Source organism: Calcarisporiella thermophila (genome assembly GCF_041956535.1).
Source record: "Calcarisporiella thermophila strain CBS 279.70 unplaced genomic scaffold VTP21scaffold_1, whole genome shotgun sequence".
NCBI lineage: Eukaryota > Fungi > Calcarisporiellomycota > Calcarisporiellomycetes > Calcarisporiellales > Calcarisporiellaceae > Calcarisporiella > Calcarisporiella thermophila.
Window position 1 is genome coordinate 1,218,949 of NW_027192191.1, and position 22,635 is coordinate 1,241,583.

The 22,635-nt window shown below is 36.0% G+C and overlaps 15 protein-coding genes across 15 annotated transcripts; 6 read left to right on the forward strand and 9 right to left on the reverse strand.

Moving 5' to 3' along the window:
• Positions 1 to 394: 394 nt before the first annotated feature.
• Positions 395 to 2,265, forward strand: VTP21DRAFT_516 (uncharacterized protein; the record flags this gene model as incomplete). Its single annotated transcript, XM_069395651.1, has 8 exons — positions 395 to 608; positions 662 to 937; positions 1,005 to 1,300; positions 1,365 to 1,531; positions 1,594 to 1,642; positions 1,709 to 1,823; positions 1,881 to 2,029; positions 2,089 to 2,265. 8 exons carry the CDS (start codon positions 395 to 397, stop codon positions 2,263 to 2,265), a joined length of 1,443 nt encoding a protein of 480 aa, XP_069256895.1.
• A 336-nt stretch (positions 2,266 to 2,601) lies between these two features.
• VTP21DRAFT_517 (uncharacterized protein) lies at positions 2,602 to 4,123 on the forward strand (the record flags this gene model as incomplete). Its single annotated transcript, XM_069395662.1, has 5 exons — positions 2,602 to 2,614; positions 2,696 to 2,766; positions 2,836 to 2,886; positions 2,951 to 3,274; positions 3,335 to 4,123. The coding sequence occupies 5 exons, from the start codon at positions 2,602 to 2,604 to the stop codon at positions 4,121 to 4,123; spliced, it is 1,248 nt and encodes a 415-aa protein (XP_069256896.1).
• A 204-nt stretch (positions 4,124 to 4,327) lies between these two features.
• VTP21DRAFT_518 (uncharacterized protein) lies at positions 4,328 to 7,368 on the reverse strand (the record flags this gene model as incomplete). Its single annotated transcript, XM_069395673.1, has 16 exons — positions 4,328 to 4,504; positions 4,571 to 4,673; positions 4,742 to 4,952; positions 5,015 to 5,402; positions 5,472 to 5,560; positions 5,617 to 5,737; positions 5,815 to 6,162; positions 6,220 to 6,247; positions 6,309 to 6,366; positions 6,424 to 6,492; positions 6,551 to 6,606; positions 6,658 to 6,923; positions 6,987 to 7,042; positions 7,103 to 7,120; positions 7,190 to 7,249; positions 7,311 to 7,368. The coding sequence occupies 16 exons, from the start codon at positions 7,366 to 7,368 to the stop codon at positions 4,328 to 4,330; spliced, it is 2,106 nt and encodes a 701-aa protein (XP_069256897.1).
• A 450-nt stretch (positions 7,369 to 7,818) lies between these two features.
• Positions 7,819 to 8,644, reverse strand: VTP21DRAFT_519 (uncharacterized protein; the record flags this gene model as incomplete). Its single annotated transcript, XM_069395683.1, has 5 exons — positions 7,819 to 8,055; positions 8,123 to 8,152; positions 8,212 to 8,341; positions 8,405 to 8,563; positions 8,640 to 8,644. 5 exons carry the CDS (start codon positions 8,642 to 8,644, stop codon positions 7,819 to 7,821), a joined length of 561 nt encoding a protein of 186 aa, XP_069256898.1.
• A 224-nt stretch (positions 8,645 to 8,868) lies between these two features.
• On the forward strand, positions 8,869 to 9,447 carry VTP21DRAFT_520 (uncharacterized protein; the record flags this gene model as incomplete). The annotated part of the gene is made up of 3 exons (XM_069395695.1): positions 8,869 to 9,000; positions 9,073 to 9,186; positions 9,247 to 9,447. 3 exons carry the CDS (start codon positions 8,869 to 8,871, stop codon positions 9,445 to 9,447), a joined length of 447 nt encoding a protein of 148 aa, XP_069256899.1.
• Positions 9,448 to 9,761: 314 nt separating this feature from the next.
• VTP21DRAFT_521 (uncharacterized protein) lies at positions 9,762 to 10,748 on the reverse strand (the record flags this gene model as incomplete). Its single annotated transcript, XM_069395706.1, has 1 exon — positions 9,762 to 10,748. One exon carries the CDS (start codon positions 10,746 to 10,748, stop codon positions 9,762 to 9,764), a length of 987 nt encoding a protein of 328 aa, XP_069256900.1.
• A 627-nt stretch (positions 10,749 to 11,375) lies between these two features.
• On the reverse strand, positions 11,376 to 12,004 carry VTP21DRAFT_522 (uncharacterized protein; the record flags this gene model as incomplete). Its single annotated transcript, XM_069395717.1, has 3 exons — positions 11,376 to 11,468; positions 11,543 to 11,798; positions 11,856 to 12,004. 3 exons carry the CDS (start codon positions 12,002 to 12,004, stop codon positions 11,376 to 11,378), a joined length of 498 nt encoding a protein of 165 aa, XP_069256901.1.
• A 223-nt stretch (positions 12,005 to 12,227) lies between these two features.
• On the reverse strand, positions 12,228 to 12,824 carry VTP21DRAFT_523 (uncharacterized protein; the record flags this gene model as incomplete). The annotated part of the gene is made up of 1 exon (XM_069395728.1): positions 12,228 to 12,824. The coding sequence occupies one exon, from the start codon at positions 12,822 to 12,824 to the stop codon at positions 12,228 to 12,230; it is 597 nt and encodes a 198-aa protein (XP_069256902.1).
• A 305-nt stretch (positions 12,825 to 13,129) lies between these two features.
• Positions 13,130 to 14,532, reverse strand: VTP21DRAFT_524 (uncharacterized protein; the record flags this gene model as incomplete). Its single annotated transcript, XM_069395739.1, has 3 exons — positions 13,130 to 13,830; positions 13,895 to 14,197; positions 14,256 to 14,532. The coding sequence occupies 3 exons, from the start codon at positions 14,530 to 14,532 to the stop codon at positions 13,130 to 13,132; spliced, it is 1,281 nt and encodes a 426-aa protein (XP_069256903.1).
• A 570-nt stretch (positions 14,533 to 15,102) lies between these two features.
• VTP21DRAFT_525 (uncharacterized protein) lies at positions 15,103 to 15,739 on the forward strand (the record flags this gene model as incomplete). Its single annotated transcript, XM_069395750.1, has 3 exons — positions 15,103 to 15,211; positions 15,277 to 15,538; positions 15,601 to 15,739. The coding sequence occupies 3 exons, from the start codon at positions 15,103 to 15,105 to the stop codon at positions 15,737 to 15,739; spliced, it is 510 nt and encodes a 169-aa protein (XP_069256904.1).
• Positions 15,740 to 15,984: 245 nt separating this feature from the next.
• On the reverse strand, positions 15,985 to 16,250 carry VTP21DRAFT_526 (uncharacterized protein; the record flags this gene model as incomplete). The annotated part of the gene is made up of 2 exons (XM_069395761.1): positions 15,985 to 16,089; positions 16,149 to 16,250. 2 exons carry the CDS (start codon positions 16,248 to 16,250, stop codon positions 15,985 to 15,987), a joined length of 207 nt encoding a protein of 68 aa, XP_069256905.1.
• A 372-nt stretch (positions 16,251 to 16,622) lies between these two features.
• On the reverse strand, positions 16,623 to 17,237 carry VTP21DRAFT_527 (60S ribosomal protein uL23; the record flags this gene model as incomplete). Its single annotated transcript, XM_069395772.1, has 3 exons — positions 16,623 to 16,637; positions 16,720 to 16,789; positions 16,849 to 17,237. 3 exons carry the CDS (start codon positions 17,235 to 17,237, stop codon positions 16,623 to 16,625), a joined length of 474 nt encoding a protein of 157 aa, XP_069256906.1.
• Positions 17,238 to 17,520: 283 nt separating this feature from the next.
• On the forward strand, positions 17,521 to 19,808 carry VTP21DRAFT_528 (uncharacterized protein; the record flags this gene model as incomplete). The annotated part of the gene is made up of 12 exons (XM_069395783.1): positions 17,521 to 17,707; positions 17,776 to 18,035; positions 18,096 to 18,162; positions 18,233 to 18,247; positions 18,323 to 18,449; positions 18,513 to 18,633; positions 18,701 to 18,779; positions 18,841 to 19,040; positions 19,101 to 19,316; positions 19,379 to 19,490; positions 19,554 to 19,715; positions 19,771 to 19,808. The coding sequence occupies 12 exons, from the start codon at positions 17,521 to 17,523 to the stop codon at positions 19,806 to 19,808; spliced, it is 1,584 nt and encodes a 527-aa protein (XP_069256907.1).
• Positions 19,809 to 20,057: 249 nt separating this feature from the next.
• VTP21DRAFT_529 (uncharacterized protein) lies at positions 20,058 to 20,460 on the reverse strand (the record flags this gene model as incomplete). Its single annotated transcript, XM_069395794.1, has 3 exons — positions 20,058 to 20,185; positions 20,248 to 20,339; positions 20,399 to 20,460. The coding sequence occupies 3 exons, from the start codon at positions 20,458 to 20,460 to the stop codon at positions 20,058 to 20,060; spliced, it is 282 nt and encodes a 93-aa protein (XP_069256908.1).
• A 156-nt stretch (positions 20,461 to 20,616) lies between these two features.
• Positions 20,617 to 22,483, forward strand: VTP21DRAFT_530 (uncharacterized protein; the record flags this gene model as incomplete). Its single annotated transcript, XM_069395806.1, has 5 exons — positions 20,617 to 20,707; positions 20,805 to 21,339; positions 21,418 to 21,538; positions 21,613 to 21,899; positions 21,964 to 22,483. 5 exons carry the CDS (start codon positions 20,617 to 20,619, stop codon positions 22,481 to 22,483), a joined length of 1,554 nt encoding a protein of 517 aa, XP_069256909.1.
• Positions 22,484 to 22,635: the final 152 nt, after the last annotated feature.

The following is a 22,635-nucleotide window of genomic DNA, read 5'->3' on the forward strand; positions in this document are numbered from 1 at the left end:
GGTCAGATAACTTCCCCTTTGTAAGATATTATCATACGAATACAGCTTTCCGGACTAAACTTTTCGCAGAAAAATATTTCATGAATTATGTCAATTATATATTTATACGAAGAAATATAATATTTGTAAAATATATTAAGTAAATCTCCATTAGTGAGCCCAGATAGAAAAGTGTTTATGATAATGTTTTTTCTAATACTTCAGTAACAATATATTCTCCATATCTACATCTGATATTTTCTGCATGAGAGTTGATGCTGAGTTTATGTTTTTTGTGCGTTTACTTCCCAGGTGACTGTTATGTTACAAAATCGGATGATTCTCTAAATTCCCATATATATACTCTAATTTGAAAGAAGGGGGAGTATTAAGTATACAAAAAATATTTTCAGAAATGGCAGAAACCGAAGAGAAAGACAAGAAATTTTTATGGTTTATTCGTATCAGATCGGACATATCTCCTCTTAACTTTTGCGGCTTTATCGTCACAGTCCTTTTTTCCATCACTTTCTTTGTCTTTTTGAATTCTTCAACGAGCTTTGTAATCAGCGTGTTACTGGGAATTACAAATAACATTGGCCAATATTCGGGAGATTTGACATTTTATGGTATATCAAAGAATCTTAATACAATGAATAAGTTACTTACTCTGGATTTTTAGACGAAATTTTGACTCTTTTCCTTGCACTCTTCTGGGGCAGCTTATCTGATCGCATCGGCAGGCGTCCGGTTGCAGTGGCATCTTATCTCTTGATCGGATTGAGCATGTTTGTGTTCACTCTAGCGAAAAATGTTTATCCGGATCTTCTTCTCTGTCGTTTGGTATTTGCAGCAGGAGCTTCTGGCGCTTCCACCATGATAACAGCCCTTACTGGTGACTATACCGGACGAAATCGTGGAACTATGTCGGCAATAGCAGGACTTGTTGCTGGTATTGGTAAGTTAAATTAGTTCGACTTTTCGATTACTATATTTCATCAGTTTAATTATTGATATATTTGCAGGAGCTTTAATTGGGGTTTTTGGACTATTACCAATGCCTGCAACACTCCAGTCTCGCTATGGTTCATTAGAACAAGCTGTGAGAGTTTCCTTTTATGCCACGGGTGCGATTGCTTTCGGCGTGGCAATCTTGGCATTTTTATTGCTGAAAAATGAAAAGGATCGCAGTCTTATCAAATGGATGCGGGGCGAAAATAGGGAATTGGTAAAGGAATCCTATTTTAAGCTCATTGGTCGAGGCTTCTTGTCTGCAAAGCAAGATACTCGTATCATGCTTGCCTATATCGGAGGCTTTGTGGTATGAATATTAAACAAAACGATTAGATCTATAGTGCTATTTTTAACATTTGTCTCATTTAAAGGCACGCGCGGATTCCATCATGGCATCACTATTTATCACACTGATTATTAATCAATACTTCATTTCCAACAAATTGTGTCAAGTTGGTGTTTCGAGTGCTTATGCTGATACTGCTGCAATTAGGTCATCATGTCGCGATGCGTACACTACTTCTTCTATTATTTCAGGGTAACAATATCTTTTATTTCTACGTCTTACTCTTCTACTTACCACTATATTCTTTTTAAAAGCATCTCATCCGTATTCGCTCTTATTGGTGCACCACTCTTTGGATTCCTGGTAATAAGTGAATTGATATTCGACAATCGTTAAAGAATATTAATAGAAGATTAATCATTCGCATAGGCTGATAGAATACCTAGAACTATTGCTCTCTCAGTTGCTTGTGTATGCGGAGTGGTTGCATTTTTTGGAATGGGATTAATTCCTGATCCCCGTAGCAAAATTGCATACTTCTTCTGTAATAATTATGGCTGTTGGTTTTTTTTTTTACAGTAACTAACATCTGCGCTTATAGCTGCAATGATCGGTATAGCACAAATTGGTACAATTGTTACCAGTCTTGCATTGGTATCTGAGGACTATGTATCCCCTGAAATCCGAGGATCTGTTAGTGGGACGTACACCTTGATGGGAGGCATCGGGATTCTTGTAATATCGAAGCTTGTAAGTTAAGAGCTTCTATTAATGAAATATGGAGAGTTTTAATCAATCACATACAATAGGGTGGACACTTATTTGATTCGTGGACTCCTGGCGCACCATTTATAATCATGGGTATAATGCACGCTATTGTAGCAATATTTGGTTTCATCGTCGAAATAATTAGCCGCAAAAGAAAAGGCCATCAGCTCGATGCAAGCCCGAATGAGGACGGGCTTCAAAAAGATACTGATATTTAAAAATGATCTAATTTTCCAGATACCTAGTTTACAGTGTATATTTAATTATTTATTTTAATAAATTTACTAATCTCATATTCTATTTCAGTGAAGAAAATATATATTAAGACATAATAAAAATGCAAATCTTCAAAGTGTAGTAGCTATGTGATTTTTATTACATTTATGTCATCCAAATAAATTAGATACAGAATTTATCAATGAAATAGAGAAAATTGCCACCTTGTAATTTTTGCTAAAAAATCTATGGATAAAACTACTACCGTGGCTTGGCTAGGATTTTCTTGGATTCCTTCAAATCCTGACTTCTAGTGATCCTCATAAGACTTAATTGTAATGACAGATCAAGGTAAAGTGCGAAAGATGCTAAAACAATAAGTGATATTGGTTCTACCCTATTCCAACCAATTTTCTATTTCATTTCTTATAGCTTCATCTATATATTCTAGCATCGATGATGTTCCTCTTATTGTTTCGCCGCACCATAAATTACCCCAACCGGTAAGTTTATCAGAAATATGTCCTTTTCACCTAATATAATAGAATTAACAACATCGTTATATAATAAAGATAAACTTACCCTACGACTTTGCGATTATACCTGAGATTATTTCCGAATATGTTAGGCTTCATTTCTCAATATTGAAGAATTCAATCTAAAATTTTTTTGATCTTGTCCCTCTAGCATCAATATGACTTCAAACTCGAAAATACTGTCATCGAAGAATCGCAGCGAAGGCGTCTCTGTGCGGAAGAATTTGCCAAAACTATGGAGGAACAAACTCGAAAAAATGAGGAAACACGAAGGCAACGTGAACGTGAGTTGACCAAGCGACTTGCGCCCGGATTCGACCCAGACGCAGACGAGGGAATTCTACAGCCTGTTAAAGTGCTTGCATCTAGAAAGGGGCGAGAGTCTGAAGGATCACAACCTTTTCATCAGCATGTGCGATCCGCATCTGCCGATAGTACAGCTCGCGCGAAAGAATCTCTTCAAAGTGGCAATAGCGTAATTATTCAGCTATATTGATTGTATTTATTTACATATATTATAATTATTTTTATTTAGAAACATTTTGGGACAACAATTCCTCAATCTAAGCAATCCAACCTTTTTTCTTTTCTGGAATTTGAGCAAGGCTTGCCTCCTCCAGATCCGTGGGATACCCCTGAAGCCATTGTAGACGATTTAACCGCGCTTAAAGATGTTCTTGGAGTTCAAATGAATACCTCGGGTAGCTCGTTAAGCAATGTACCCCTGGAAAATCCTAATAACTCTACGCTCTTCCGATCATCGACTTCAATTCAAGCTTCTCAGTCTATGGCTCCAAATACAGGTTCACTCAGACCACTAAGTCTCCAACCATTGATTAGGGATCAAAATTCGTCTAGTCAGCTTTCCCGTGCACTATCACACTTGAATATATCTCATCCATCCGGCTTTTCCTCTTCGCCCTCGCTGCCTGCAATAACAAGCGCACCTCAACGAAGCTTACCTTCTCCACCTTCAAAACCCACGCCCGTGAATGTTCTTTCCAACACTACCCATACGAACGATGATTCCGCTTCAACAGAAACTCATCTGATGGAATCGTCACCTTTTACCAGTTCGCAAGCTTCAAACAGCCACTGGGGGCTTCCTAATCTCAATTTCGATTCTTCTCAAACGCCTTCCCATGCACAGCAGTCTCAACAATCACATCCACAGGAAGAAGAGAAAAGCTTGGACTTGAGTAATAGCGAATCAGTGAATCAACTAATCCAAATGGGATTTAGTCATGATCAATCATTAGATGCCTTAAAACGATATGACTATGACCTTGAGAAAGCGACAAATTATTTGTTGGATATGATATGAGATCCTTTAACGTAGCTTTTTATATTTTTTATATTTTTTTTTTTTTTACATTTAACACCTATTTATGTTTGATTATCTGCAAATGATAGAGCTATCTTCACTTTTTAATAAAGAATCGGAGTCGATTACTCACTTATAAATATTTAAATATTAGAAATGATATTTAAAAACAAATTCAAAGTATAAAGGGCAGTTAAACTCTAACTATTGAGCCTTGCAAAGCATCTCTATTATAGCCTGTATATTATCAGTATCATGTAGGGATTGTACTCTTCTTGCCTCGTCCAATGGAGTTCGATCCCATCGATCCAATATACCTGGTTTGATATGAGAAAAACTTAATAGATATTCGACTATTTCAAGGCAAGATTCGGCGGCAGCCTATAAAACGTAAAAATATATTAATTACTTGGTTATAAGATTTCAATATAAAAGCCAGTAAATTACTATATGTAGAGCTGTCCTCCCATCGATCGAAGATTTGGAATTAATATCAAATCCAGCTTCAATAATGAGTTGAACTGTTTCAAGATCACCAGCCAATACAGCACTGGAATAAGGATAGAAGTTTATGATTAGAAATTGATACTTTGGTAAATGAAAGTATAAACAAATTACTTGAAGAAAAACCAAGTCATTTCTTGTAACTCGAAATCGCTGAAATGCGCTCCTGCCTTTCGCAATAGTCGCACAACGGCTAGGTTACCGGAGCGCACTGCATCGAATAAAGGAGTATGATTAAATCGGTCTCGAACGTGGACACTCGCTCCGTTTAACAATAAAAATTCTACAATAGAAATGTGTCCATCGCTACATGCAACGTGAAGAGCTAAGTGCAAAATAACTAAATATAGGTATGAAAACACGATATCTCTAAACTAATAAACTTACGAGTTCGACCGTCATAATCGGCAATTGTCATTTGCAGAGTCCCTGTAGATGCGTCTCGGAGTGAACGAAGAGCTTCCAAATCATTAGATGCTGCCGCAGAACACAGCAGAACAGCATATAATGATTTTTCTAATAATACTCGTTCTTGAACTGACATGACCATCCTAGCCACATCTGCCGAGCCATTTTCTATTGCCTCACGGTGCAAATCTGCCGATGCCGCAGCAACGATTGCACGAACAAGATGATGAGGGCGGTTATGGTAAGAGAAACGTTGTCGCGTTGCAACAACGGTTAATTCTCCACGTAAGTTTTTGGTCATCAAATTACGAATCTTTTCAGGAGAATATTTCTTTCCAAGCAGATAGGAAAGTTTAGTAAGTGCACACTATTAAAAAGAGAAAGGAAAATTTTAGTACTAGACGAGCACAAGCGAATAACTTTGCTATAATAATACCTCTGCTGTCATATCACTACCAGGAACTACCCCTGCTTTATATAAAACTTTGCCTGTAGCATAAAGATCACTGACGAGTCCCTTATTACCTAAAAGATATATTATTAAATGGATAGAACTAGAACAATGAAGCTATCAAATTTACACTGGGTGCAATTAACAATCACTACTCCCCGCTCATTAGCTTCTTTCAAGGCTCGAACTAAATCTTCTCGTGCGTTTGGAGCGTTCCCAGCCCCATATGTCTCAAGGACCACACCTTCGATCTTAAGATGTAGAGAAGAAATATAAAAGCACGTAAGATCTCGAATTAGCTTAAATTTCAAATTAAAAATAAGCATACAGGAGGCGCAAGGAAGGCACGAACAGTCGACTCTGTGATACCAGGAAAAAGTCGTAAAGTAGCGACATTTGGGTTCATCTCTTTATGAGCACGAAATTTCGCAATAGTAGAGGGCCTCAACACCTCAGACCATGCAACATCAAAATTGATTCCCACATTCACTAATGGCCGAAGGTTATGTGAATCAAATGCATCAAGGTCAACTGCAGAAACTTTAGTAACACGATTTCCTCGAAAAAGTTTATTGCTGAAATATAAAGTGACCTCCGGAATAACAAAGTGACCTGCTATGGTGAGAGCTCCCAGCAAATTCTCAAGGCCGTCGTTACGAACCTCTGAAATTGGTACCTACATACAAATACATCAATGTAATGTAAATAGCGAGATACACTACATCCAATCTACTTGTGAGCCAGTGAGAATGACCGTTTTGCTATATGTAGGACAATAAGCCAGGTGAAATGGAGAGAGTATTGTAAGAATTTTATATATACCCGAGCTCTTCTAGCATAAAACTTAAAGCAGATGCCGTATATGCCATTGTATCAGTACCTGAAATAATATCATTACATTAGCAGCTCTTATCAAAAAAGTGAAACTAGTATATACCATGTAGAATAATAAAAGCGTCAAACAACGTGTAATTGTCCTCTATATCTGTCGCTATTCTCTTCCAATCTAGTTGAAATGTTTGAGAACCAATTATTGTGTAAGCAACGATTGCAATATACTATACCTGACATCGTCATGTTGCTAGAATCCAATAGAGGCTCATATTCAAGAATAGAATATCTTTTGGAGAGTCAAGTCAAGTAAACTCTTTTAGAATTGAAGAGTATATACCTTATTCTCTTGCCAAATAAACTGGGTGGAGTAATAAGACTTGGAATGCGGAACTCACGACCCTCACCATCCTCTAAACTATGAAAATCTGGTTTGCGAGGCAGTCGAACTTTATTTAATCCTATTGGAGTCGGTACGGATATCTGATTGAGCTCCTGTAAATCCGTCGAAGAACTACAGCGAGAACGATGCCCAAAAATGGAAAGGCCCTCAGGATCATGAAACCGGGACATTTGAGAAAGGGTATGCGCTAAAAAGTTTGGGACCTATAACAATTACTGAAAGATCAGATAAACTTCGGTGTACATGTAATAACTATGGTCACATACTGGGACATAGCCATTGCTGGTATTTTTCATTCCAATAGTGCCACCGGTATATATCACTTCAAAAATTGAAATTGTGAAAAAAAGAACTTTAGATTAAATCGAGTAACCGCACATACCGAGAACACGAGAGATATCTTATAAGTAGCATGATAAATCAATAATCAATTATGAAATACATGTTGAGTTCATATAACAATACTAACCTGGTGTCAACATATCATCTCGGTCGACACTAAGTTGATATTCCACAGCATCATTTTCATCTAATCGAAGAAAATATTAAACATTATGAGTACCAGAAGAAACAATGTAACAATAACATACAATATGTCGTTTCATTCAAATTATTAATTTTTTCGTGGGAATTTTCAGTTCCCTCCATGACGCCGGTTAAGTTCTTTGACACTCTTGAATCCAAAAATAATAACTTTACTGCAAAATATATGAAACTATAAAATTATATAAAACCATCCACGTGACATGCAAAAATCATCAGAGCAAAATTGAGGAAGTTATTGAAAAATAAAATGAAACTAGCGCAACTTCTATACCTATGAGTTAGCGAGAAAAGAGGAAAAAGAGCTTAACAAAATGTATATATTTTTAATACTTTCAATATATTCCCTTAATTATCTATTTTTTACTTTCAATTAGTAATTTTTGTCTTTTAGTTTTTCTTGATTGGATTATTTTTCAAAATTATTTTGAATTTGTAAATAATTTTTCATTTTTTTTAAAAATTTTTATTTTTTAAATTTATCAAATTTAAATTTATATTTTGGTTAATAATTTTTTTTATTTGAGATTTTATTTGTTAATTTCAAACATTGCATTAATATTTCTTGCGATCGCGCGAGCGAGGACGTGAACGCCTATTATAGTCTCTACTATAAGCTCTTTCGCATGAATCCTGTCGTGAAATATGAGTGAGTGTGTCGTTTGAAGGACTATTTCCCTTTGAGTAGGCATGTGGTGAACGTGAACGTGATCGGGATTTTCTATCGTGCTTCCGTGTTTCCTTTTCATCCTCGTCCCTATCATCATCTTTCGGTGGGCGATAGTTTTTAACCTATTAGTGAGTAAATAAACAGTTAAGCTTTATATCAATCAGAAGGCTTTAAAAGAACATCGAATACATGGTCAACTCTTATTGTTCGGCCCAGTATCTAAAGACAATAAAGATAATTAATGAATATCAATAATATAATATTTTAAAAGAAATTACTTTTGTGTTGTTAAAATTGTCAACAGCAAGGATGGTGCTTCTCTGATCCTCATATTTGACGAAAGCAAATCCTTTTGATTTTCCTGTTTTCTTGTCTCTGACAAGATTTATATCTGTCACTTCTCCATACCTATAAAAGGAGCATACAATCAATAATGTATAAAGAAAAGCAATGAATGTAGTAATACTGAACTGTGAGAATATGCAAATGATGTCCCCTTCCGTTAAGTCAAAGGGAAGTCCGCCAACATATACATAAGCAGAGTGTTTATAATCTGAGTGCCAAGATGCAGCTTCAGAAATTCCTCTAAACGCCTCTTGTTCATTTATTCGTTGGATCTCCTTAATAACACTAAATAAATAAAAAAAGGATGAAATAGTTTAGCAAGATCATTTGTAACCTTCATAAATACACTCAAGAAACTTGCTTCATGTTATAATATTTCTGTTCATATTACAACTGCACCTTATTGTATCTGACTACTTTGTAGGGAGAGGATGCTAACCTAACCTGATTTAATTTTTAAACATTTGCTAATTTTTTTCATATAAAATGCTTTAATCTTGATTTTTACTTGACAAGAGCTCCTTTTTTTCGACAACATTTAAAAATTATAAGTCGACCGTTAGTATAATCTGAACTTATTTACTAGTGCTATGTCGAGTACACAACCCAAAACTCAAAACAATCAACCTCAGTCGGAAAAATCCAACAAAGATCAGGGGGATCAAATAAAACCGAAGGAAAAGGCCCCAGCGCTTACCAGATCAGCTAGAGCTGGTCTTCAGGTATATATCTGATAATAATTCATTCTTTATCGATTGGTTTGAATTTCTCTCTTTTTTTTTTTACTCATTTAGTTCCCTGTTGGTCGCATTCATCGATATCTCAAAAATAAAAGCATGAATAATGCTCGAGTTGGTGCGAAGGCCGCCGTTTACGCTGCAGCTATTCTAGAATATTTATGTGCTGAGGTAAGCTATATAATGCAATGTTTTGGCTTTAATCCTTTTTAATCTTTTTATCACAATTAGGTTCTGGAATTAGCTGGTAACGCGACCAAAGATCTCAAAGTAAAACGCATCACTCCTCGTCATCTTCAATTAGCTATTCGCGGAGATGAAGAGCTCGATACTTTAATTAGAGCAACGATCGCAGGTGGTGGTGTGCTTCCACACATACATTCCAAGTTAATCGGAAAACCGGGAAAGTCAAAAGGAAAGAAGCCCTCTTAATAATCTCTTTATTCATTTTTTTTTTCATTTTACTGTAATGTATATTTCTTTGTCATTTTGATTTTTTGCAGTGAAGTTATGGTATAAATAATTTTTAGTATTTGTATAGAAAAATAGTATCCCTTGAATATGAAAGTTATTAAGAACTAGAGAGGACTTTAGAATCCAAAAGTATTAGGTAAAGATGTTCTTTATAAGCAGTTAAAAAAAAGAATGAAAAGATGTAATTAAAAGCGTCATTTATTTTAAGAAGGAAAATATACAGGTATATCAATCAATAAATATATAGTTATAAATTCAAATATTTTTAACTATTATTGGACAGTTGATTTAATGTCGCGGATGTTATTAATCTCTTTTCGACTTTCATGGTTGTCAATAGTGTCCGCTTCATCTGGTTTTTGCCCGAGCAAATCTTCCATGGAGTCTGCATGAGGTTTGTCAATTGGAGCAAGAGGGTGCTCGGCAGCAGCTGTTATTAAAGATTCTCGTTTGTACACTATATCGTTTACTGCAAATCGAGTGCAGTCATTACCACGATAAACCGAGGAAGAAAGTACTCCAGCTTTGCTAGGTTGCTGAATTGAGGTATTAGAAGAATATGGTATATTGTGATCAATAGATGACGGGGAAGAGGTTGTGGGAGGCAAAATATAGAACGGAGAGATCGAGCGTTCTGAGGTGTAAGTTGGAAAAATATTTGGAGAGTAAGTTGGGTATTGTGAGGTATTGTGTTGAGGAGAGGGCATAACAGGCTGCTTGTGTTCAGGAAATTGCGCAATATTCTCGGTATAAGGAGTGTGTGTGTGCAAAAGTAAATTTTCTCCAGGTCCTTGTTCAGTCATTGGATTATCAAAATTACCAACATCTAATCCATAATTATGCTTATAATTTCCTGCATGTAGATGTGGGCTTCCTTGTGTAATGATTGTATCCATAGGTTTGTCGAAATTACCGACATCGAGCTCGTTGACAGGCTTATACTTTTCTGCATGTAAGTGAAGCATTTTTTGGTCAGAAGAATCATACCTAGTTGTGGGGGAGCAATGGGGAAGGGGATGGGGAGAATAATGTGGAGACGGTGGTGCTGGAGGTGATATTGGCAGCGAATTATAACTAGATATAGTCATTTCAATTGGATTTATGGTCGTCATCTCTTGACCAAAGCCGTTTGGAATATCTGCTTGAGCTTGCTTATTCTCTCCATTTTTTCTTATACAACATCTGAGTATACAAATGATAATAGCTACCAGAATTAGAGCAGCAACTACGGCGACGATAGGAATAACGAGCGATACCATGAGAAAGATTGCGAGATCTATTAAATTAAAGAGAATGAAGTTATTTATGATGCACAGCCGCAACCAAAACTTAAACTGGAAATATATAGGAGTTTCGATAGGGCTGAGCCACAATTTTGCACCTTCGCAAAAATATAGAAACTACTATAATTAGTTATAATACTATCTCAATATTATTCAAATGAGCCTAGTTTAGAGATTCCAACAATATTATTATCTCCTTCTAATAGCAGTGTTATAGACATCTCAATGTCATGTTGTCAAGTTACATAGTTTGTCATAGCACTAAATATATGAATTGAATATATAACACTTAATATTTCTTGTATTTTGACAAAATAGTGGAAATGCAGTGCTAGCTTTTGGAATTGGAGGGTGTTTAAACTTCAGAGCCATTCAAGAGAATTATTAATCGTTCTAAGTACAAATACATAATTGAATGGTATAGCCTGATTGCAGCATCAACAATTAGCAAATTCAACGGGTGTATTAAATCTATCTTTCAGTTTTGTTGGGAGTATGTTGGATATACTATGCCAGAATAACTAACCCGAGTTATTTGGCGCACACTCTCCAATAAAGAAAAATTTATTTCTTCTAATAATTTTTATATCAAATATACATGATTCAATACTTAATAGGAAAAGTCGCGATTGCATCAACACATGCAATGGGTCGTTTATCTGTTGTGAATGCACGAATGTTTACCGTATACTTACCCTAGAAACATGCAAGAAGGAGTGAACGAATAATTGAATTCACTGTTGAAATGGTGAATTGTATTTTTAACTTACCGGCGGAATTTCCTTTGGTAGTGTCTCTGTATGTTCAACCTGTAGTTCACCGCGCTGTAGCGGGCATTGATATCCAATTTTTTCCGCCTCCTCACACAAATCCATTTGTTGCTGAAGTAGTTTAATTAACCCGTATTTTACAACTAGATCTACATAAGCTCCTTCCTTAATGTTTTCTGTTAAATTGCCTTTTCCAAGTATTGTTAAAGGTTTTCCTCTTTCAGGTGGGTTGGGGCTGAATTTGATGTAGTCAATTCTAAAAAAAAATTATTAAGCATAATTACTATAGATACAGTACAGTATTCATGTTTACTGGGCAATGTAGTCGTCTTTGCCGCAATCATTGATAACAGCAATATTTCCGCCTAGTTTTTCACCAATTTCGAAGGCATTTGCCTTTAGAACTAATGCCAATAATGTTAAGACTAAAATATTTATCATGATACAGTGATGCAACCCCATTTATAAAATATTTAAAAATTGTAAATGTAAGTAATTGGGGAATGTAGGCGCTTTTAATATACCCTTTCCTTTTACTTAAAGATGGCGCAGAAAATCTCCCTGTTTCAGAAGGAATGTATATATTTAAAAAAAATTTACCGATTAGAGTACAAAAATCAAGAAAACTAGTCGAAAAAATCAGAAACTAAATAGTATATACAAATAAAAAATATTAAAATGCTTATTAGAAATCATATTCTTCATCTGATTTGATAATATTATCAAGTGATGGTGCCAATTCAGGACAGTAGGGAGGATCATCATACGGGAAGAGGTGGCAATTAGATAAATCAGCTTCGAATTTATAAATAGATGATGAAAAGTCGGCTTGATCGCAACTATTGTCGTCTAAGTCATCGCTGTTGGGATATGACTGTACGGATCGATCTGTATAGCAGCTCTCACCTAAAAAGCATTCTGGTAATTTGGGAGAGTGTTTTACTGTCTTAGAACGCCCGTATACGAAGTCAAGTGGATCCATTCTGAACGAGTCCTTCATGCTCACATCAATTCCGTGTGAAGGCCTAGAGTTTTGTTTTCTAGAAGGAATTTCAGAAATGTTACCAACTGTTTCGACTGCATCACTACATGATTGACAAACAACAAAACCCCCATTTTCTCTTGTCTCTACCCACAGAGCCAGAGAAGAGGGAAAAATCACACTACAGATCATACAGAAAAAGACCTCCTCCTCCGAAGAAGTGGTGGTCTTACCATTTTCAACAACGAATTCAACATTATTGTCATGATCACGTAGAGATTCACGTAGTGAGCCTGGCATGATTGCTATAATAATACGAATTGAATAAAAAAAGGTGAAAAATGATTTTGAAAACAAACTTGGCAGAATAAAATTTTTATTTCCAACCACACCAATCATGTGGAATCGTTATTGACTAACAGTCGTCTAATAGAAATTTCAGAATTCGGATGAAAATGAAAGTTGATGAAAAGAAACTATTCAATATTATCAAAACAAGACAAAGCAGAGCATACAGGTTAAAAATGCATAAAAACAATAGGTAGAAGAAATGAGAAAAATAAAGTCAACAAAAAATGCCAAGCGAACTATATATAATTATAACCTCAAGGATGTACACTAATTCGCCTTTCATATGCAGCATCTTCTTCTTCAGGATTAGCCTCATTGTTTTGAGTATTATCAATGAGTTGCTCTAGCACCCTAGAGGAAGATCCTGGCATAGGTTGATTGTCTTGTGGTTTGCTCTCGGACAAATTGTGATCGATTGTTGAAGAATATGATGGAGGTGGTGGAAGAAACTCAGCCAGGGAAATATCTATTTGGGCATCTGACGGTAACATTGATAAAACACCTTGCGAGAAGGAATTTCGTGCAGCTACTGCGGTAGGAGTGGTGCTCGTATCAGCCTGAGGTTCGTTTGGGCGATCTCCCGAATCAAGTAATATGGAGTCAATGTCAACACCATACGCAGGCGGTGGGGCGAGCGTACCCTCTTGAGGTGCTAATCCCCACTTTTTAATGTTTGCCTCGATATATACGAATCCAGCTTGGCCGAAATTAACATGAACTACACATGGGCCATCTGAACCAATTGTGGGGAAAAGATTGTACCGTACACCTGTGATGCCATCTTCGAGCTTTTTCCCATTTCGTGTGAAAAAAATCGTACCCGTACGCGGCCTGTAGCCTACTCCCACTACGTCACCCTGGTAGAAAGGGGGCCCGCATACTCGACCGCGAAAAGGTGAGTTAATATGTTTTTCACCTGTATCAGAAAAATAGGCGATTGAATGTCTATTCCAGCCTAAAAAATCAAAGTGTAAGAAAGTCTAATGGGCAATCAGGTTGATCTTAATTATGTTTAATACCTGGGAGTCGCCAAGGTGGATACGGTTTAGTGGCAAATCCGACAGCGACAGTGCTCTCTAGAGGTAATTCCATCATTTTCGCTTCCCAGTAGTATACTTCTTGCATTTTAGGGACTGGAAGATTTGTCTGTACACAGCATTCACCATCGTAAAAAGATATTTCCGTACGAGAAACAACGTACACATTAGTAGAGATGTCTGGAGTAAATTCCCAAGCTGTAACGCCTTTTTCTTGGATACAAATCTGCTGCGAAGGTGTAATATCCGTGGGTATGCTTTCTGGTGGATATGCATCTTGCCATGCTATATTGATTCGAAATATGAGAAAGTGAATTAATAAAAAAAAAGATAAAATACCCACCGCGAGCTCTTTCATAGTTTGCCCGTGCATGCTCCGTCAAATTAAGTACATCTTCTGGATCATCTCGGTAATCGAGTTCTGATTCTAGATCATCCGGAAGTATATCAGTTCTCAATCTGTGATCACTCCAACATCGTAGAAGTAATAAAAATAGAAAACAGCCGCAAGCTGCGCAGAGCAATAGTGCAATTGATAATGCAACATAAGCAATCCATGAAGTGTCCTGAGTTATAAAGACACGATCTGTGGCTGTTTCGTTTCCAACTGCTATCACCATCGTACGAGACAGGATGGATCGTTGAAAAGTAGGATAAAAAATACAAATATAACTAAAGTACAAACAGAATATGTTTTTAATCAAAAGAATTGATGAATTTTAGATGGTGTTCACATTTAAAAAAGGTGATGATAAGGTCATGCTAATCTTTTTTGAATTTGTCGATTAAAAAAGTCGCCTTCCATATTTTAGATTATCCACCCTGAGATATTTAATTAGATATTTTAAAGCTACTTTACTTTTTATCGTAACTTTTAAGAAATAGTGCAAGTGAATTTATCTTTTTTAAATACGCAGTTAGCTATCTTCGACATACTTTTAAACATTTTTCAAATATAATTATCTAAATCTATATTTACATTTCACTTATAATCTTAATGATTAGTAACAAACTATTCATATTGCAAAACCCGCCAGTGTGAATATGACACGATATTACAATTCGGGTACTATATGCCAAATTCACACATAAAAGTGTTCGAATAGAAAATATTAAGTTTATATCTTTCTTAAGTAAATGGAGTTAAATAATTTTATCTTTACTCTGATTCTTACTGCTACTCCCTAGAAATGCTTTCAGAAACGGAGACCAGGATTCAAGAAAAAGAAGAGAAAGATATTCTCCTATTAGATCAATTCTCGATGGAGAACTTATGCTCTGCCTGGGTCAATTATAAAGGTTAAATATTTTACATAATTATCTCCTGAGATTTGATTCAAATTAATTATGATATTGTTTTTTAGGAGCATGGATTACTATCATTTTACTCATATTAGGATTAAGGGCCTTTTTTGGCATTATTCCTAGAATATCTTCAGAAATTGGTTGGACTTTAACCAATCTTACTTTTAATGTTGGTAGCTTTATAATGTTCCACGTTGTCCGGGGAATCCCATTTGACAGCAATCAAGGCGCATATGATGAGCTAACATTATGGGAGCAAATAGATAACATGCAAGAGTATACACCCAGTAAAAAGTTCTTCATGCTAGTCCATGTGTGTCTGTTAGTATTGCTCTGAATACAACTAATACTTTTTACAGTATTAACATATTTGCTCATAATAGATTTTTCCTTAGCACTCATTATACACACTACGATATATTTACATTTTTATTTAATTTTGGTGTTCTTCTTGTTGTGCTTATTGTGAAACTTCCAGAGCATCACCGAATATTTGTCAAAAGTTACCTAACGATTTCTTGAGCCAGCAGTTTTAAACACGCTATATTTTTCTTTCATATTTATATATTTGTATTGATATTCTCAATTGTGTAATCTCTATTGTTATTACTATGTACATTCTAAATGTATATTGAAATACCATATTATTGTTCCTTTCTCTTCATCACTAACAGACTCCCTGTCGAATCAGAGAATTTTAAGTGAGAAAGATTATCAGAGAAATCTAAAAGACGTGATATTTTATTAAAGATATTGTATACAAGCATTTATTCCTGCGCATAGCGATCCTTGATTTCTTTCCATTGCTTGCCCTTGTTCCAATCGTCCCAAATGCGGTCAGTGACCTTATTAAAGCCGTACTCGAATAAGAACTAGATAATAAAAATGATTATCGAGTTAAATTTAAAAAATTGAACATAAAAAATCTTACGGCAGAAACAAAAATTCCGGTCACAAATACAGAATTTCTCTTGAGGAAACTCCTGTAAATAGTCCGTGAAATGCCCGAGTTAGAGGAAGGTGCAGATGGCATCGTTGAATTGCTCTTCAATGTTTAGATTTCTAGATTGAGAGTAAGAACCCCAGTCCGAACAAATTGGATTATATATTTTGTGACATCATTATTTGATTTTTGACTCTGTCTGAAATGTTAAAAAGCCACATCGCAGGAGCACTAAAGTTGATTATTATATTCATCTTCTAAACATTACTTCAGCTTCTATATTTGAACATATTGCCTTAGATATATAAAATTCTATTTGCCCCACTTTTAAACAATTTATCAAAACGGTGTTAAATAAACATTGGTATGTTCTATAGATGCAAAAAGTATTTAGGGCTTATAGAAGGGTATAAATATACAAAACAAAATCTGTTTATTGTGAAAGAAATAAGACATATCAAATTAGATAAATCCAATCTATAATAAAAATAAAAATAACTAGAGTTAACAACGCAATTAACCAGCTTTGAAATTTAAACTTGCTTTAGATTTACAATACCTTATTGGCAACATCGAGAGCATCTACATCAGCAGTCAGACGTACAAAAGCCTTCTTAGTTCCATCAGGTCTAAATAAATAAAATCGTAAATTTCAACAGAAAAGACGCAGTTGGATTATAATGTTTACCGGATGAGCGTGTTAATCTTCTGAGCATCTACATCGTACAACTTTTTCACAGCATCTTTGATCTGTCTCTTATTTGCCCGCACATCCACAATAAATACAAGTGTGTTATGCTCCTCAATCTTTTTCATTGCAGTTTCAGTATTAAGTGGAAAGCGAACAAGCTTATATTGATCGAGGCGAGGAGCGTGGGGAAACGACTTTCGTGGATACTTAGGTTCACGGGGTAGCCGTAGAGTTTTGGGACGGTGAAAAGTAGTACTGGTGCGAATCTTGCGTACTAATTTACCCTGAGCACCACGTAGGGCAGCCTTTTTAGCGGTTTGAGCTTTTAGCCGTTCATTAGTAGTTTTACCTTGAAAAAAAGGAATAGTCAGATAGAGTAATGGCATGATTCACATATCGAATCCATATTGGTATATTCATCCATCCATAAATCAGCTATTACATTCATCCATCTACCCATTCATCCAGCTGAAACTGGCGTGAACCTATATACATTGCTGTTCCTTACCCTTTGTCATAGCCATATTTTCCACGATATCTTAAAAGGAGAGGTATTCTCCGTGTTGGAAAAGTGACTTCAGAGAAAATGGACCTACGTCATTGGATTACATCAATTAGTGGCAAATTTTAGTATAATAGCTGCCCTTTAATATACCATTCATAAGTAATATGGATCCCGGAACTTCAGATCTACATCTCCGCGATCTCTCGAAGCGAGACCATTTAATAGCGGATGATGAGAAAGAAGAACTCGGACTGTCACGAAGTGGTGCGGTGTTATCATTATCAGAGCCATCGGGATTTAAAGAACTTGCTCCAAAGGATTACTGGAATTTTGCCCTGTTAGTTTTACTATGTAAAGAATATATTTCCAAATGCTTAGCAAGACATTTTTTACTAGCCCTTAAATTTTTCATTTTTTAGACTTATTACAAGGAATCCCAATTGGCCTTACATTAGGATCTCTCCCATTTCTACTTAAGCAGCGAACATCCTACTCTGATGTAGCAATATTTTCACTCTCTTCTTGGCCCTATTCCCTCAAATTACTTTGGGCACCTATTGTTGATTCGGTCTACTCTCCTAAATTTGGTCGCCGTAAGAGCTGGATTGTACCCACTCAACTTTTTACTGGCAGTATGTTCTTTTGGTTAGGTTGGCACATAGATGGGTTTTTATCACAGGTGAGCCATGTTTCCTTGTTAACTGTTAACGAGTAGCTTGATTTTTTTATTTAATACTAGCCCGAGGTTAATGTCTATTTCTTGACTGGAGTATTTTTTTCTTTAATATTCCTTTCCGCAACTCAAGGTAAGTTTACTTCATATTTATCTCTACATTGCGTCTAATAATTTTTTTTCTTTAATTTCTTTAAATAAAGATATTGCGGTAGATGGTAGTCTATTTCTGTTTTTTTTTGAAATATGATAAAGAAAAAAAAATATTAATGTAATTTATTAACGAAAAATAGGTTGGGCATTGACTTTGCTTAGCAAACAAAGTCTTTCTTACGCGTCAACTGCGCAAACAATTGGCATAAACTCTGGGTTTTTTCTCTCGTTTACTGTATTCCTGGCCTTAAATTCTTCCGAATTCAGGTATAATATAGTATATATGATTTTTTTTCTTCATCTCTAATTAGTTTGTTTATTATATTCTAGCAACAAGTATTTCAGGACTTTTCCGCAAGCTTATGGTATTTTATCGTTAGGGAACTATTTATTATTCTGGGCCGTTCTGTATTTCTCTATTACATTCATCCTCATCTTTATGAAGAAAGAAGTAAATCATATTCAAATTTTCATACTAAGCTTTGTGGGTATATAATTGTCTATTTTTGAAAACATAGGAGCGGCACCACAGTACCGAGGATGATATGGGTATTTCTGGTGTATACACAACAATTATTGGTGTTATAAAAATGCCCCGCAAGTATCATTAACTTTTCGATTTTGCTATATTTTTTCTAACGATTTATTGCTATTTTAGACATTCAAACCTTTATATGTATCCTCCTGTTAGCGAAAATAGGCTTCATTTGCAATGAGGCAGTGACTGGCTTAAAACTTTTGGAGCTTGGATTCAAGAAAGAAGACCTTGCACTCGCCGTCTTAATAGATTTTCCGTTCCAAATAATTTTCGGCTATTATTCTGCAAGATGGAGCCAAGGGCCACGACCTCTTCTGCCTGTAAAAATATGACACATATTAATTTATACTCCACGACTCAACATAAATATTTATATATAGTGGCTATTCGCATTTTACGGCAGGCTTGCCTTTGCTATTATTGGAATGCTTGTTGTTCGCGCATTTCCATCGAATGGAAAAGTCTCGCTTCCCTACTTCTGTTTGGTCATCATCAGTATGGTTCTCTCTAATTTCACTAGCACCGTGCAACTCGTGAGCATTTCTGCGTTCATGACAGGAATAGCTGATCCAATCATAGGAGGTACTTACATGACGGTAAGCTGAAACTAATACTATAGTTCAAAATCTGCTCAATCTGATGAATCAACATACAATAGCTTTTGCAAACATTTAATAATTTCGGCGGTACCTGGCCCAAATTTTTCGTGCTGAAGGCTGTCGATTACTTTTCGGTGGCACAGTGTACAGTTCCTGATGAAAGCGGCAATTGTGAATTCCCTTTTCATGATATTCCTCAATTATCACTAATATTCTAATTTTGTGATTTTTTAGTTTTTTCATGTGTTAGTGAACATGGCAAAAATCAGTGCAAATCCCTTGAAGGTAAATGTAACCTTGAACAAGATGGATATTACTACGTGGGAATTCTGTGCATTGTGTTGGGTTTTGCTCTACTCAACTTCTACATCAAACCCAAGATCCGACAGCTGGAAAGTAAGTCAATTTATTTCTCGTGCTAAATTCACTATTAAACTTCTCCTCTCTCTAGAACTGCCCAAGAGCGTATGGAAGCTGAGCCGAAAATAATAGACACATGTACCATATATGTACATCAGATTTATCACCTTTTTGTTTTACATTTATTAGAATTATGTTGTCTTTATTTTGATATCAATATCATACATTTTTAAAACAATATCAACGATAAAAATTTCAGTGATAAAAGAAGCATGGGAACATGGAATCCGAAAATTGATACCTATTTGTCTGTGAAGCTGAAGGAGGACTTGCTTGTAAACTTATTCTCTTTATAGCGTTTGAGTCATAAAAACTGCACTAATTTTGTTTTTTCGCCTTCTTCGTGGATAAGTCCTCCTTATCCTCCCATACTGCCACTATAATGTATAATACTAATAGAATATTTGCAACAATTATTGCACTGATCGCAGCATATGTAGAATTTCCTTTCAAGCATAAATAAACCTCATTAGAAAAAAATCGTACGGATCAACCCCAAATAAATTACCACTAAAAACGCTTTGGAGAGTATAATAATAAGTCAATAGGGGACCAAATATAATAGCGAGGGTGAAGCTGATTAGTTTTAGTATAACATTCCTTTATAATAAAATAAATATTAATTTGTGTGGATATATTGAGATCGTAAGAGTACACACTTGGGCACGATTGTTCGGGCCGCTCCGATCGTGTCGGATGAAGATTTTTCGCGTTCTAACATTTTAGTATCTCTGAGTTAGGTATTAACTTCTTCCTATATATCTAATAAGAGACGTCACCCGACAGTCACAAGAAAGGCAAGAAAAAGGGGTACCAACTTTTATTATTTAGCTGCTTTTTCAACTTTCCTCTCTCTATTTTTATTCTCTACAATAATATGTCAGATACAGAATCTTTTGATGCTTACATTGATGATATGGATGAGGATGATCAGGAGTTTTTCGAAGACGATTCGATGAATGAATCAGGTGTGTTAATGCTAAATAATTAATGAATTCTTAAAATTAAAGGATTATCAGTTTACTAAATCTCATTTTCTTTATATTTTCTTTGGACAATGTGAAGACGATGGGTTTCTAGACGATGATCAAGATTTAGGCTTTTCTGCTATTGTCTCAGAGAAAGATCGGAAAAAATCTTACGAAGTAGATTTTACTGTGTGGTCGGTTGAAGATATCGTTCGTAATCAGGAGAAAGAGATCACAGATGTGTCGAATATTCTGGGACTCGAGCGACAACATTCTGCAACACTTCTCCGCTATTTTCGTTGGAGCAAGGAGAGATTAATTGAGAAATTTGTTGATAACCCAGAAAATGTCGTACAGCGTGCTGGCGTTGTACTTGATGAAACACGTGCGCCTCGCTTCATCCGCGTACCCAATTTTATGTGCGAAATATGTTGCGATGACGACGAGTCTATGGAAACTTTGGCCCTCTCTTGTAATCATCGATTTTGCCGAGGGTGTTACGAACATTATCTTACACAGAAAATCAAAGAAGAGGGCGAGAGCAGGCGAATAGAATGCCCGGCTGCTGATTGTAATCTTATTATTGATGAAAAAACAGTTCAGATGGTGGTCACGCCTGAAGTGCATCAAAGGTTGGTCCACTAAATGATACAATAATACTACTGTTTATAGGCATAGTATGATTCACCTCCACTAATTTGATAAAACAGATACCGCGACCTGCTAAATCGGACATTTGTAGATGATAATGATTTTCTTCGATGGTGCCCTGCTCCTGGGTGTGAATATGCTGTTGAGTGTCATGTTCCTTCAACTTCTTTAGCAACAATTGTAAGTTACCTTTAACCCCTAATCAAGATGCAGTAAGCTGAATAGCTCGATACTAACCATTGAATATATCTAAGGTTCCCACTGTGAAATGCAACTGCGGTCAACGATTCTGTTTTGGATGCGGCCTTGACGATCATCAACCAGCAATCTGCCCTATTGTTAAACGGTGGTTGCAGAAATGCGCCGATGACTCCGAAACAGCTAACTGGATTTCAGCTAATACCAAAGAATGCCCTAAATGCCATAGTACAATAGAAAAGAACGGTGGATGTAATCACATGACATGCAGAAAGTGCAAGTATGAATGGTGCTGGGTATGCATGGGCCCATGGACAGAGCATGGCACTAATTGGTATAACTGGTAAGCTATATTCAATTGATATATATACTCAACAAAAGTTTCTCAGTTTTTTTCAATTATTAAGCAACCGGTTTGACGAGAAAAACAGTACCGAAGCACGTGATGCGCAAACCAGATCGCGTGCCTCTTTAGAGCGATATCTGCATTATTATAACCGTTATGCCAATCATGAACAGAGCGCGAAACTTGATCAAGATCTCTATCAGAAGACGGAGCGCAAGATGGAAGAAATGCAACTGACTTCTGATCTCTCGTGGATTGAAGTCCAATTTCTACGTAAAGCAGTTGATGTGCTGCTTGAAGCACGAATGACTCTCAAATGGACTTATGCCTTTGCATTCTATCTTGCCAAGGATAACATGACAGAACTCTTTGAGGATAATCAACGCGATCTTGAGCTTGCCACAGAGCAATTGAGTGAACTATTGGAACAGCCGATTGACAGAGAACGGATAATCGAGCTAAAGCAGAGTGTACTTGATAAAGCTACCTATGTTAGCGCTCGCCGTGAAGTTATGTTAGGGGATACGGCACAAGGTCTAATTGAGAACCGCTGGAAGTTTATAGTCCCAACCGAAAAGTGATCTTAATTGTTCGTTGAGGCATTTATTCTTAACACTGCCTTTGATTCATTGACTCGCTCCTCCTTTTTTGCAAATGTATATTTTCTGCTCGACTCCTTTTTCTGACAAACTTTTTTAACCCTTCTGTTATCACTTAGTTATTTTTTTATTAC